Source organism: Crocodylus siamensis, chromosome 1 (assembly GCF_052110815.1).
Source record: "Crocodylus siamensis isolate JL-2025a chromosome 1, ASM5211081v1, whole genome shotgun sequence".
In the NCBI taxonomy this organism is placed as follows: Eukaryota; Metazoa; Chordata; order Crocodylia; family Crocodylidae; genus Crocodylus; species Crocodylus siamensis.
Window position 1 is genome coordinate 208466673 of NC_143395.1, and position 12868 is coordinate 208479540.

Here is a 12868-nt window from a genome sequence, read left to right on the forward strand (position 1 = left end):
GGGAGGAACTTCTTGTGGCAAAGGTCAGGAGTTAGGGCCTGGACTTCTGGTCCCAAGATGGCGACAAGGGGGCTGGGCAACCTTCAGGCTTGAGGCTACCCATGCAGTCCTCAACAGCTCACCAAAACTCATTAAGCAGCCTTTCCACTGAAATAAATGCCCACCCATGCTACAGACTGGCAGGGGGAATCCTAAGGGGCAAAGATGGATTGCATGGGGGCAGGCACACCAACCAACTTAGAGGTGGTGGAGAATACAAGCACCCTTCAGCTGTGAGCCAGCAGAAGGGACTCCAAAACCAAACTGCTACACTAGGTCACATGACAAGGGAAATGGGGAACCACCAGAGCTGAGTAGAGATCATTTAAGGAAGAGCTTTCCTTTTGATCCCAAGGTCTTAGACCCTGAGCTAAACCACACAAGGAATGTCAACAGATTGGGAAGTCAGCCCCAGTAACAGAGAACAGACCAGATAAGAGGCCAAAGAAAGGGATCATAGAATCATAGAAAATTAGAGTTGGACAGGACCTCAGGAGGTCATCTAGTCCAACCCCTGCTCAAAATAGGGCCATCCCCAACTAGAGCATCACAGCCAAGGCTTTGTCTAGTCAGGTCTTCAAAACCTCCAAGGATGGAGATTCTACCACCTCTCTGGGTAACATATTCCAATGTTTTATTACCCTCCTAGTGAAAAAAATCTTCCTAATATTTAACCCAAACTCCCCTTGCTGCAAAAGGAGACCATTGCTCCTTGTAATCATCATCTTCTCTAACCTGCCACCAGTGAGAACAGTCTAGCTCCATTCTTTTTTGAACACCCTTTCAGGTAGTTGAAATTAGCTATTAAATCCCCTCTCAGTCGTCTCTTCTCCAGACTAAATAAGCCCAGTTCCCTCAGCCTGTCCTCAGAAGTCACGTGACCCAGCCCCCTCACCATTTTCATTGCCTTCTGCTGGCTCTCTCCAACTTGTCCACATCCTTTCTATAGTGGGGGATTCAAAACTGGACAAAGTACTCCAGGTGTGGCCTCACTAGTGCTGAATAGAAGAGAATAATCACTTCCTTTGCCCTGATGATAACACTCCTATCAATGCAGCCCAGTATGCCATTAGCCTTCTTGGCAACAAGGGTGCACTGCTGGCTAATATTCAGCTTATTCTCCACCGTAACCCCCAGGTCCTTTTTTGCAGAGCTGCTGCCCACCTAGTCAGCCCCCAGACTGTTACATCCTAAGTGCAGGACTTTGCACTTGTTTTGGCTGAACCTCAAAAATTCCTTTTGGCCCAATCCTCCAATTTGTTTAGGTCACTGAAACCTAGCCCTATCTTCCTGTGTATCTACTATTCCTCTCAGTTTGTTGTCATCTGCATACTTGCTGAGGGTGCACTCCACTCCATCTGCCAGGTCGTTGATAAAGATATTGAACCCAACCAGTCCCAGGACCGAACCCTGGGGCACTTCTCTTGATGCTGGCTGCCAAGAAAACATCAAACCATTGATTACTACCCTCTGAGCACAAAGCTCCAGCCAGTTTTCTATCCACCTTACAGTCCATTCATCCAGTCTGGACTTCCTTAGCTTGCCTGTGAAAATGTTATGAGAGACTGTATCAAAAGCCTTGCTAAAATCAAGGTATACCACATCCACTGGTCTCCCTGCAGCCAGAGCCAGTCATCTCATCAAAGAAGGCAATAAGATTGGTCAGGCATGACTTGCCCCTGGTGAATCCATGCTAATTGCTCCTAATCACCTTCTTTTCCAAGGGCTTGGATTCCTTGAGGATGTGTTGCATGATTTTTCTAGGGACTGAAGTGAGGCTGATGTGCCAGCAGTTCCCTGGATCCTCCTTTTTCCCTTTCTTCACTATGGGCATTACATCTGCCCTTTTCCAGTCACCTAGGACCTCTCCTGATAGCCATGAGTTTTCAAAGATAATGGCCAGTGGCTCTGCAGTCACATCAGCCAATTCCCTCGCAGCATCTGGCCCCATGGACTTGCATATGCCCAGCTTTTCTAAATGGACCCTAACCTGCCCTTTCACCACTGAGGGCTGCTCACCTCCTCCCCAAAATATGCTGCCAGGTGTAGTAATCTGGGAGCTGATCTTGCCTGTGAAGACTGAGATGAAAAAAGCACCCAGTATGTCAGCCTTTTCTGCACCCTCTCTCACTAAGTTGCCTCCCCCATTCAATAAGGGACTCACACTTTCCATGATCTTCCTCTTGTTCTAAACATACTTGTAGTAACCTTCCTTGTTACCTTTCATGTCCCTTGCTAGCTGCAACTCCAACTATGCTTTGGTCTTCCCGACTTCATCCCTGCATGCCAAAGCAATACTTTTATACTCCTCCCTAGTTGTTTGTCCAAGTTTCCACTTCTCATAAGCTTCCTTTTTGTGATTTAGTTTACTGAAGAGTTGCCGGCTAAGCCAAGCTGGTCTTCTGCCATACTTGCTAGTCTCCCTGCACATAGGGATAGTTTGTTCCAGCACTCTGAGTAAGGCTTCTTGAAAGTACAGCCCACTCTCCTAGACTTCTCTCCCCTTTGAACTGGCTCCCCAGGGGATCCTGCCCATGAGCTCCCTGAGTGAATTGAAGTCTGCTTTTTTTAAGTCTAGGGTCCATAGTCTGCTGCTCTCCATCCTTCCTGTCTTCAGGAACCTGAACTCAATCATCTCATAGTCACTGCTGCCCAAGTTGCATCTACTAATACATTCAACACCAATTCTTTCCTCTTTGCGAGCAGCAGGTCGAGAAGAGGATCAGTGTCCAGTGTTAGCTAGATGGGCCCAAAGAGGTCCCCCAGGACCCAGTTCCATGGGCACTTTACCTGTGGGTGAGTTAGGGTCCCTAGAAAAGGGGCCTGACTTCATACAAAGGTGGCAGGTTCACAGATATACCACAACAACCTCCTAAAAACCTGGTAGACCCAGGAAGCACTGAAACTGCTTTCCCAATGATTACAAGAGATATGGGAAATCTGAGTTAGCTCCCATCCATTTGGGGTATGTTAGGAGAGATCTTATCCCCATTCCAACAGGAGAAGATCTGGGATTTACTGAAGGAGTTTCTGGACATGTCTACAACCAAGCCAGAATCACCTTAATTAATCATCAAATCATCTTAAAACCTGATTGTTCTGTCCAAAAGAGGTCCTCCCTGATACCTGAATGATGACACGAGACAGTAAAGAGGACCGTTTTCCCTTCTCCACGTGGCTGGAGAGGGCCCTTTTAGTTCTGGCCATTTCTAGAAGTGAGTTCCTCTGGGTTTCAGGCTGCCTCCTAGTTTCAAACTGCTCCTTCCCCAGTTTAAGTTCCTTGCTCTCTCCCCACTCAGGTTTTTAACTGTAAGCTAACCACTCGCATCTGGGCCTCTGTCCCAGGGGTGGCTGCCCCATTTGATGGGCCAGATCACTCTGTTATATACTCCTCCCCAAGAGTGGAGTCCAAGACTCACTCTTCCACATTCAGTTCCCCGCTCCAGTGAGAAGTCTGTGCTGGTATGTGCCACTCCAGGGAGATGGGATATATTGCATTAATAGGGATGCAACACTAGTTACCAATGTGTGAGTGTGGGGTTGGCTTCCTTCATTATGTGTAGCCATGTCAGGTAGGCATGGTCTACAACATGAGTGAAGGGGGCCCCGATGCTACTTCATGGTTGGCTGCTGCACCTCATATTCCATATACGCACATAAACCTCATGCGGTGCCTGCCATTTAGTGAAAAGTTTGCTTTCTGATGACAGAAGTAACAGCAGGACCTAATCTCTGGGTTGGCAGACCTGGAACCCTTCCCTCTCATTATAATGCTGTTCCTAAACTTGCTGTACAGCTCTGAGGTTTTCCCTGGTGAAGGGCCCTACTCCCATAGCCAAACAGTACATTGGCAAACAAAGGTTAAGACTGGGTAGACTTTCAGAAGTTCCCTCATTTTTTATAGAAGCAGGAACATAAAGACAGTACCTTGATCAGTTAGTATTTCTCACGGGAGGCCCATCCTTTAGAAGATTTTTAGAAGTTCCATGGCCACTATTTAGGTCAAGGCAGTGTGGATTGCCACAGCTTTCAAGTACCAGGTAGTAGGGACTTACTGAATTCATGGCGGAAGTGGGGTGCACTGTGGTTCCTTTACCTTGCAGGTTCCCCCCCTTCCCCACTACTGACTGGCAGAGGAGGCCCCGCTTGCAGCTCACTCTTGACACTGCTGTTTTAAATATGGTGCCCATTTTGCATTCCATCAATGATTGGCTGAGTTGTCCCAGCAGCCCTGCTACTTGATGCTGACCGGTGGGGAGGCAAAAATGGCCCCATATTTAAGATTCATAGACATTGAGGCTGGAAGGGACCTCAGAAGATCATCGAGTCCAGCCCCCTGCCCAAAGGGCAGGAAGTCAGCTGGAGTCATAGGATCCCAGCAAGACAAGCATCCAATTTGCTCTTGAAGGTGTTCAATGTAGGTGCTTGAACCACCTCCGATGGCAGGCTGTTCCAGACCTTGGGGGCTCAGACTGTAAAGAAATTCTTCCTTATGTCCAGCCTGAAATGGTCTTGCAGTAGTTTATAACCATTGGACCTCGTCATCCCCTGGAGCACTCTGGTGAACAAACGTTCCCCCAGGTACTGGTGGTCACCCCTGAAAAACTTGTAGGAGGTCATCAGATCACCCCTAAGCCTGTGCTTTTCCAGGCTAAAGAGCCCCATGGCTCTCAGCCTGTTGTCGTAAGTTTTGTTTTCCTGACCTCTGATCATGCGCATGGCTCTTCTCTGGACTCTCTCAAGATTCTCCACATCCTTTTTGAATTGTGGAGTCCCAAACTGGACCCAGTACTCTAGCCGTGGCCTCACCAAAGCCAAGTACAAGGGGAGAATGACGTCCCGGGATTTGCTTGAGAAGCATCTATGGATGCAAGCCAGCATTTTGGTCCCTTTACTAGCTGCAGCATCGCATTGCAGGCTCATGTTCATCTTGTGGTCAATGATGACCCCCAAGTCTCTTTCTTCTGTAGTGCTAGCCAGCGTAGCACTGCTGAGCCTATAAGGATGCTGCAGGTTTTTCCTCCCAAAGTGGAGAACCTTGCATTTTTCAGCATTAAACACCATCAGGTTCTCATCCGTCCATTTGCTGAGCCTGTCCAGGTCAGCCTGGATCGCCTTCCTGTCTTCTGATGTGGATGCTTTGCTCCAAAGTTTGGTGTCATTGGCGAACTTGGCCAGTCCACTTCTCACTCCAATGTCCACATCATTAATGAAGATGTTGAACAATATGGGTCCAAGGACAGAGCCTTGGGGAACCCCCAGGTCACAGGGCAGCATGATGAGTGACTTCCATCAATTACCACCCTCTGGGTCCGACCATAGCGCCAGTTCTCCAGCCAGCGAAACGTGGTGGACCCACGGCCATAATTGGCCAGTTTCGCCAAGAGGTGATCATGGGATACCAGACTGAAGGCTTTTTTGAAGTCAAGATATATGACATCAATCTCTTCTCCCTTGTCCAGGTGATAGGTCACCTGATTGTAGAAGGTAACGAGATTGGTCAAGCAAGACCTACCTGCAATGAACCCATGCTGGTTATCCCTCAGGATATTGGCACCTGCCAGTCCATTAAGGATGGCCTCTTTAATAAACTTTTCTAAGACCTTCCCCGATATAGAAGTCAGGCTGAAGGGCCTATAGTTAGCTGGATCCACTTTCCTCCTTTTCTTGAAGATAGGAGCCACACTGGCCTTCTTCCAGTGTTTAGGCACTACACCAGCATGCCAGGAGTTTTCAAAGATCCATGCCAAAGGCTGGGCTATGATGCTTGCCAGCTCGAGTACCCTGGTGTGTAGACTGTCATGGCCAGCTGACTTGAAGGTATCCAGCATCTCAAGGTGTTCCTTCACAAGGTCAGCATTAAAGGAGGGCAGGGGATCTCCCTCACCTGGACCTCCCTGTCCCATGGTTGGCATGGGCATCCCATGGGACTGATGAAAGACTGACGCAAAGTACCCTTCCTGATCAGGAGGTAGCTGATCAGGAGGGAGCAGCATGGCCCTCCATTAATCAGTAGTGGGGGCGGTGGCAAAGAGCATGCAGGGGAATATGCAAAATTAAAGGAGCTGCCATGCACTCTACTTCCACCTTGATTTTAGTAGGTCCCTATCCATCAGGACCAAGATAAAGTGGCTGCTGGTATTATGTTCCAAAGATCCTATCATATATATCCCCAATTTTTTAAATAGGCAGTAAAACCAATGGCACCCAAAGACAGTGTCTTGATCAGTTGGTATTTCTGGACACGGGGCCACTAGCTGGCATGTAGGGCATGAGTCACAATAGTCCTTAATATCCTGGTATATTACAGGCTAGAAAAACCTGGCAAGCACCCTTTCCTATATCTTTTCAAACCCTAAATGGCCACAATACACTGTATGCCAGTTTCAAGACCTAATTCCAGTGTGTTTTTGGTACCAGCAGTCTGGTCCTCCAGGCCCTACTCATTCAGTCCTTTGAGACCCAATAAGGACATCCCATTTCAGTTTGCAGTGGGGGTTCTGGACAACTAGGTGAGGGTCAAGTGTTTTATTGTTCACCCAGGCCAGTTGGCCATAGAGTGGTGCAAAGACTGGATCCTTTTTTGCCTGTGTATAGTCAGGTCTCTTGTAGGGGCCCCAATTCACGCACAGCTGAACTGCCCATGGATCTGGCTTCTAGGGACTCCTCTCTGGGTCCACACATGGACCCCTTTCTTTAGGATTTTACCTAATCTATCTCCCGTACGTGATCCTCACACCACTTCAGTGGCTCCCAGTTTCCTTTCTGTTAACAAAAAACACCTAGCAGAAGGGCTCTAGGATCTGTGTACAATATATATCCACTTTTAAGTCAGTGTTTGAAATCAGTTAAGTTTCAAGACAACAGTTTTAATTTCAATCTGTCTTAAAATAAAAATATTCCCCATCCCACTACTTATGATCCTCATTTCTCTGAAGCTTTCCATCTGCTTGTTCTGGCCCCAAGCTACCCCTTCTAATCAGTTCATGGCTCGATTTTCCTCCCTTGCAAATGTTTGATAAAAGGCCAAACAGCTATAAAAATTCACAAAACACAAGGCACAGTCACTCCAATTTACTAAGTGTATCAGGGTTGAGGGTAGTCTTACATAGAATTTAGATTATGGTTGTATCAGATGGTTTGGATAGGGATGATGATGAGTTGAACTACATGACCACTAGAGGTCTCTTCCAGCCCTACTTCTCTATGATTCATGACTCTGTTCTTGGGCTGTAAACAGACATCTCATCTGAGATGGGCCTGACTGGTCCAGATTTTCATCCAGATCAAAACAGGACTGGCACAGCCATTTACACACATAGCCCTGCCAAACTGCCAGTAGATGGCCAGAAAAAATACACAGTCTGATAAGCTTATACCTTGAATGACTGTTAATTAACTGGAAGGACAACAATTAGCTTACACAGAGATGTCCTAGAACAAGCATTAGCACATTTTATCTTGCATACTTCACAGGTACTTGAAGTGGGACAGTGAACATGTATGCGTTTAGGATCCCGGGGCAAAGGCTTTTTTCTTGGAGAAAAGTGACTTCTGTTTACAGCCTTGGTGAGGATACAGAGTCATACTGAGCCGTGCATTACTCTGTTGAAGGGTCTATTTAACCGGTTACTGCTGTGACTGCATCTTGCACAGACATTCTCAAGATAGCTTAAACAAATTAGCTCAGTAGCAATCTAGACAGAACAGCACAGACTTTAGCATGGATTAACCATCTGTGCATTTATCCACCTTCTGGGTGTGGATTATAACCTATGTTGTCCTGTGTGCTGACATGGCTAGACTGCTACTCGTACACTGTGGGGCAGAGCTGTACTGCTACCCAGTGCATCCACAGGTGCCAGATAGTAGAATGATTTTCAGTGAAGGTTAGCTTTGAAATAAACAGGAGTAACTCTGACATATAAGCAATCACAGACCAAGCAGCAGCAACACCACCAGGATGTGGTAAGGACAGTAGATGGCAATGCTTTCCCTCCTTAAAAACCACATACATCACTTCACAGTGCTGTGACATGGCAAGTACAGGTTGCCACTATAATAACCCGGCCCAGCCCCCAGCTATGGTTCTCCATGTCCTCAACAGTGGAGCAGGTGGAAAATATTAGAATCTCAACAGCTGTGCAAGCAGATGAAGGCTGCAACAGAACAAAATCCCCAGTTGTCTTCGTCTCCTTGCCATTGGATCAAGAGCTATGTAGAAACTGATGAGCAGCAGCTTCTCCACAATAAAAGAAGTCAGAATAAAAGAACGCACACGTCTTCCATGCCAACACATTCCTAAAGGCCTTTAGTGACCAGATAATGGTGACAGGAGCAGGATTAGGAGGTCTATAAGCTCCTAGCCATGAACTGGCATGAAGGCTGCAGTTATGAGAAGGTCATCTAGCACTTGCATGAAACACGAGTGTGATTTGGCAGCTGTAACTGTGATTGAGCAGTCCTCTTCAGGATCCGCTCTGCTCACCCTACATGGGGAAGGGGATAGAAAAGGTGCCCTAAACATAGCCTGTCTAATACAGTATTTTGCATTTCTTCCTGATTGGATAACCAAGTCCAGTGGGATGAACTTTACTGTAGTTGAAAATATCAGTGAAGACCCACCATTATTTTCAGGACCTCCAATAGTGAATGCCCAGAGCATCGTATTGTAATCATGGCCCTAGAACTTAGGCAACACAACACTGATGTAGCTGCACTAGGTGAGACCCAGCAAGTGGGAAATGGGCAGTTTAAAGAACATGGCGGTAACTCTCCCTTCCCCTGGAAGGGTAAGCGGGAAGGAGGACACCAGCTTCATGGGGTTGGTTTTGCCATTAAGAATGATCTCATAAACCAACTCAATGAATTCCCTATTGGACCTCATGACTCTTCATCTTAAATTGGCAGGGAGCCAATATACAATTATCATCAGAGTGTAAGCCCTGGCTTTTGACACCAAGGAAGAAACCAAGGAGGAATTCTACAATAACCTTTGCTAATGTTCTGGAAGGGGACAGACTTATTCTTGTCAGTGATTTCAATGCCAGAGTCAGAAGGGACTCTAATGTCTGGAAAGGAACCATCGGCAAGGAAGAAGAAACAGTCAACTCCAGTGGCATCTTCCTCTTGACCAGATGCAAGGAACATGGATTCACCATCACCATCACCCTATTCCACCAGAAAAACAGGCACAAGACATCACGGCAACTCCCACGATCTAAGCATTGGCCCCTGATTGACTGTCATCATCCATCCCCAGGATGGCCAAAGAGGTCTACACCACCTGAGCTATGCTAGAAGCTGACATTGCTGAACTGATCACTGACCCATCTGCTTGGCTATGTCTGTCAAACTGGATCCCAAATGATGGCTGCAGCAGAAGCAATGTTGACAGAAGATCAACACTGAAGGACTCACAGACACAAACAATCAAGATTTTTTCCAACAGTGCCTCAGTGAAAAGTTGGTGATTTCTAATCAACAGCAATGGGAGAATGTCAGCAGCGTGTGTGGTGCCCTCAAGGCCACTGTTATCAGTGCCTGTGAAGAAATACTTGGATTCTCTACCAGGAAACATCAAGACTGGTTTGATGAGAATGACTGGGAGATTCAAAAGTTGATCAACCACAAGCACAAGGTCTTTTGTTTTTGGCAAAGCAACACCATCTCCAGGAAAAAGAAACTGAATGTCCAACAAGCCAAAGCAGAAGTCCAAAGGCAGATGCATGATATGAAGAACAAATGGTGGGAAGACAAGGCTAAGAAGAGTCAACATCTGGCTGACATCCACTATATGTGTGGCTTCTTCAGCACCATCAAAGCCATCTACAGTTGGAGCACTCAGGGATCAACCCCCTCAAGACCCAAGGATGGAAGAACCTGATCAAGGAAAGGGGAGCCACCAATGCCCTTTAGAAGGAGCATTTTGAAGACCTTCTCAACCAAAACTCTGCTGTTGACAAGTGTTCTCAACTCTAACCTGCAACACCCAGTCAGAGATGATGTCAGAATGCCTCCAACCCTTGATAAGGTAAGGAAAGACATCAAGCAGATGAAGAACAACAAGGCATCTGGAGCAGACGGAATCCTTGCTGAAGTCTTAGAACAGGGAGGAGAGGAGCTCACATTGCAGCTTCATGCCCTCATCTTCAGGATCTGGAATGATGAGGAAATCCCATATGACCTCAGGGACACCATGATTGTAATCATCTTCAGGAAAGGAGACAAGTCCAACTATGGAAACTACAGAGGGATCACCTTGCTGTCCACCCAGGAAAGATCATTGAGAGAACCCTCCTGAACCGTCTCCTTCCACTTGCTGAAGAGCTCCTCCTGGAATCTCAGTGTAGGGTTAGGGCATCAAGAGGCACAACTAACATGATCTTCACAGCTCACGAGCTGGAGGAGAAATGTTGGGAACAAAATAAGTCTCTCTACATGGCTTTCTTTGACCTCACAAAGCTTTCAACTCTGTCAGCCAAGAAGTGTTGTGTCCTTCTGAAGCATGAATGCCCACTGAAATTTTTCACTATTCTCTGCCTGCTCCATGATGGTATGTGATTGGTGGTTCTCAGTAATGAATCTATCACAGATCCCTTTGAGATTAAAAAGGGATTTAAGCAAGGTTGCATCATTACTCCAGCACTGTTCTCAATATTCATTGCTTTCATGCTACATCTGACCACCAAGCATCCAGCCAGAGTGGAGCTAAACTACCAAATGGATGGTAAGCTGTTTAACCTCAGCCAACTCTGAGCCAAAACCAAGACAACCCCGACCTCAATCATTGAGCTCCAATATGCTACTGATGCTGCTGTGTGCACTCACTTAGAAGTAGAAAATGGGACTGATGCTCAACATTCAGAAGACTAAGGTCCTCCACCAACAAGCTCCTAATGAGCAGTCTCCAGGTCCGGTAATCCAGATCCATGGTGGGACTCTGGAAAATGCTGAGTATTTCCCGTATCTCAGATTTCACCTGTTGCAGAAGACTGACATTAACAAAGAAATCCAACATCATCTCAAATACACAAGTGTGGCCTTTGGATGCCTGAAGAAATGGGTGTTCGAAGATCACAACATCAGATCTGAAACCAAGCTCATGGTTTATCAAGTAGTCATGATCCACACTTGCTGTACGGAGCTGAGACTTGGACATTGTACAAGAGACATCTAAAGTTGCTGGAGAATTACCATCAATGCTGCCTGCAGAAGATCCTTCAAATCCAGTGAAAAGAGAGACAACAATGTTAGCGTCCTCCTGCAAGCAAACACCATGAGTACTGAATGACTCCAGACTCCCAAAGCAAGTTTTATTCTCCCAGCTCAGCCAAGGTGTACGCTCAAGAGGAGGGAAGAAAAAGTGCTTCAGGGACATCCTCAAAGCCAGCTTGTAAAACTGCAACATTGATATCAACTCATAGGACACTATCACCCAGGACCACCCCAAATGGAGGAAGAGTCTGCTTCAGGGATCTCAGTACTTTGAAACTTCATGACAAGAACAGGAGATGGAAAAGTGGGAGCAGCAGAAACAGCACGTCACAGACCAAATAAAAAATCCTGCACCACCCACCCCACATAGAAATACACATCTGAGCTGCAGTAAGGTCTGTCAATCCCGGATAGGCTGCATCAGCCATCTTCAGAAACAGATAAGACAATCATGGAAGACAAACATTTTCAACTGTGAGGGATTGTTGAAGCAGCAGCTACTAGTACACAGAACAGCTGAGATCTGTCCATATTACACAGCAGTAGTGACTGTAGCTTAGATGTACCCAAAGGCATTAAAACATCTCTCTCTCTCTCATTCAACTAACTTCTATATGCAAGAGAAAAACACACTTCTACAACCTCTCCCCAACCTTCATCCTCATTGTCAAGCATACTGGGATTTCATTAATTACTTAGGAAAAAAATATTAGGCTCTCAGCTATTTTTGCAACAGTTAACAGAAAGCAGAACTCACCTGAAGCTGCATGACCACGTAGTTAAATTTCTCATTCCTTCCACAGCCAATAAATCTACAGACGTGGTCTTTCCCTGCAGCAAAAACACAAACATGTAGAACATAAGGAACTATAACCATCTTGTGCTCAACAGTCCTTATGAAAAAAGGTCTACACAGCTAAAATTTACCCCATCTGACAGGACTTCGATCATTCACCTCAGAAGACTAAGAACGAATACAATACAGTATAAAAAGCATAAGTAAAGGACTAATATAAAGATGTTTGTTAAGAGCATTCATGATTTTTCACACAATATTTAATTAGGCTGTGAAACCTGCTGGCTCACTGTGTTATCAAAGCCACAAACTCAACCAGATCCAAGCAGAGTTTGGGCATATCCATAAACAACAATGATATCCAGAGCTGGAAAAGTAAATAATAAAGCATAAAACTGCCAGGCCAGGGCAATCATTCTAATTGCTCCTCTGCCCTACATCCTTCAGAGTCAAGTCAGAAGCATGGAGTGATTTCTTCCACAACTCACCAAGGCTGCAACCACTATCCACACCAGCTAGGAGGCCAAAGTCATTGGCCCTACTGTACTGACAATCTGCAACCCTTGACAAGGCAGAGAACTTGACTCACTACCCTGCAAAGGTTGGGCCAGTGATCTATCCCATTAATCCTCCAAGTGATGGGTCCTGCCATCTGATTCAGGGGACTGTTACAATTTTCAGAAATCCCAGCCAGAACATGCATATGGTATGTTGTCTACAGAAAGGAACTACGGCACTAACTCATTTTCTAATACCAGGCAATGGAAAACAGCAGGTATGATACCACCACTGAAACTGTCCCCTCTCCCCAAAAGC

The 12868-nt window shown here is 46.2% G+C and overlaps 1 protein-coding gene across 1 annotated transcript in view; it reads right to left on the reverse strand.

Annotated features, from left to right (window-relative positions):
• The window catches only part of TTBK1 (tau tubulin kinase 1), a 366739-nt gene that overhangs the window by 182369 nt on the left and 171502 nt on the right, over positions 1–12868 (reverse strand). The window contains exon 5 of the mRNA XM_090053924.1: positions 12014–12087. Within this exon, the coding sequence (XP_089910050.1) occupies positions 12014–12087 (74 nt within the window). The remainder of the gene's footprint in view (positions 1–12013; positions 12088–12868) is intronic.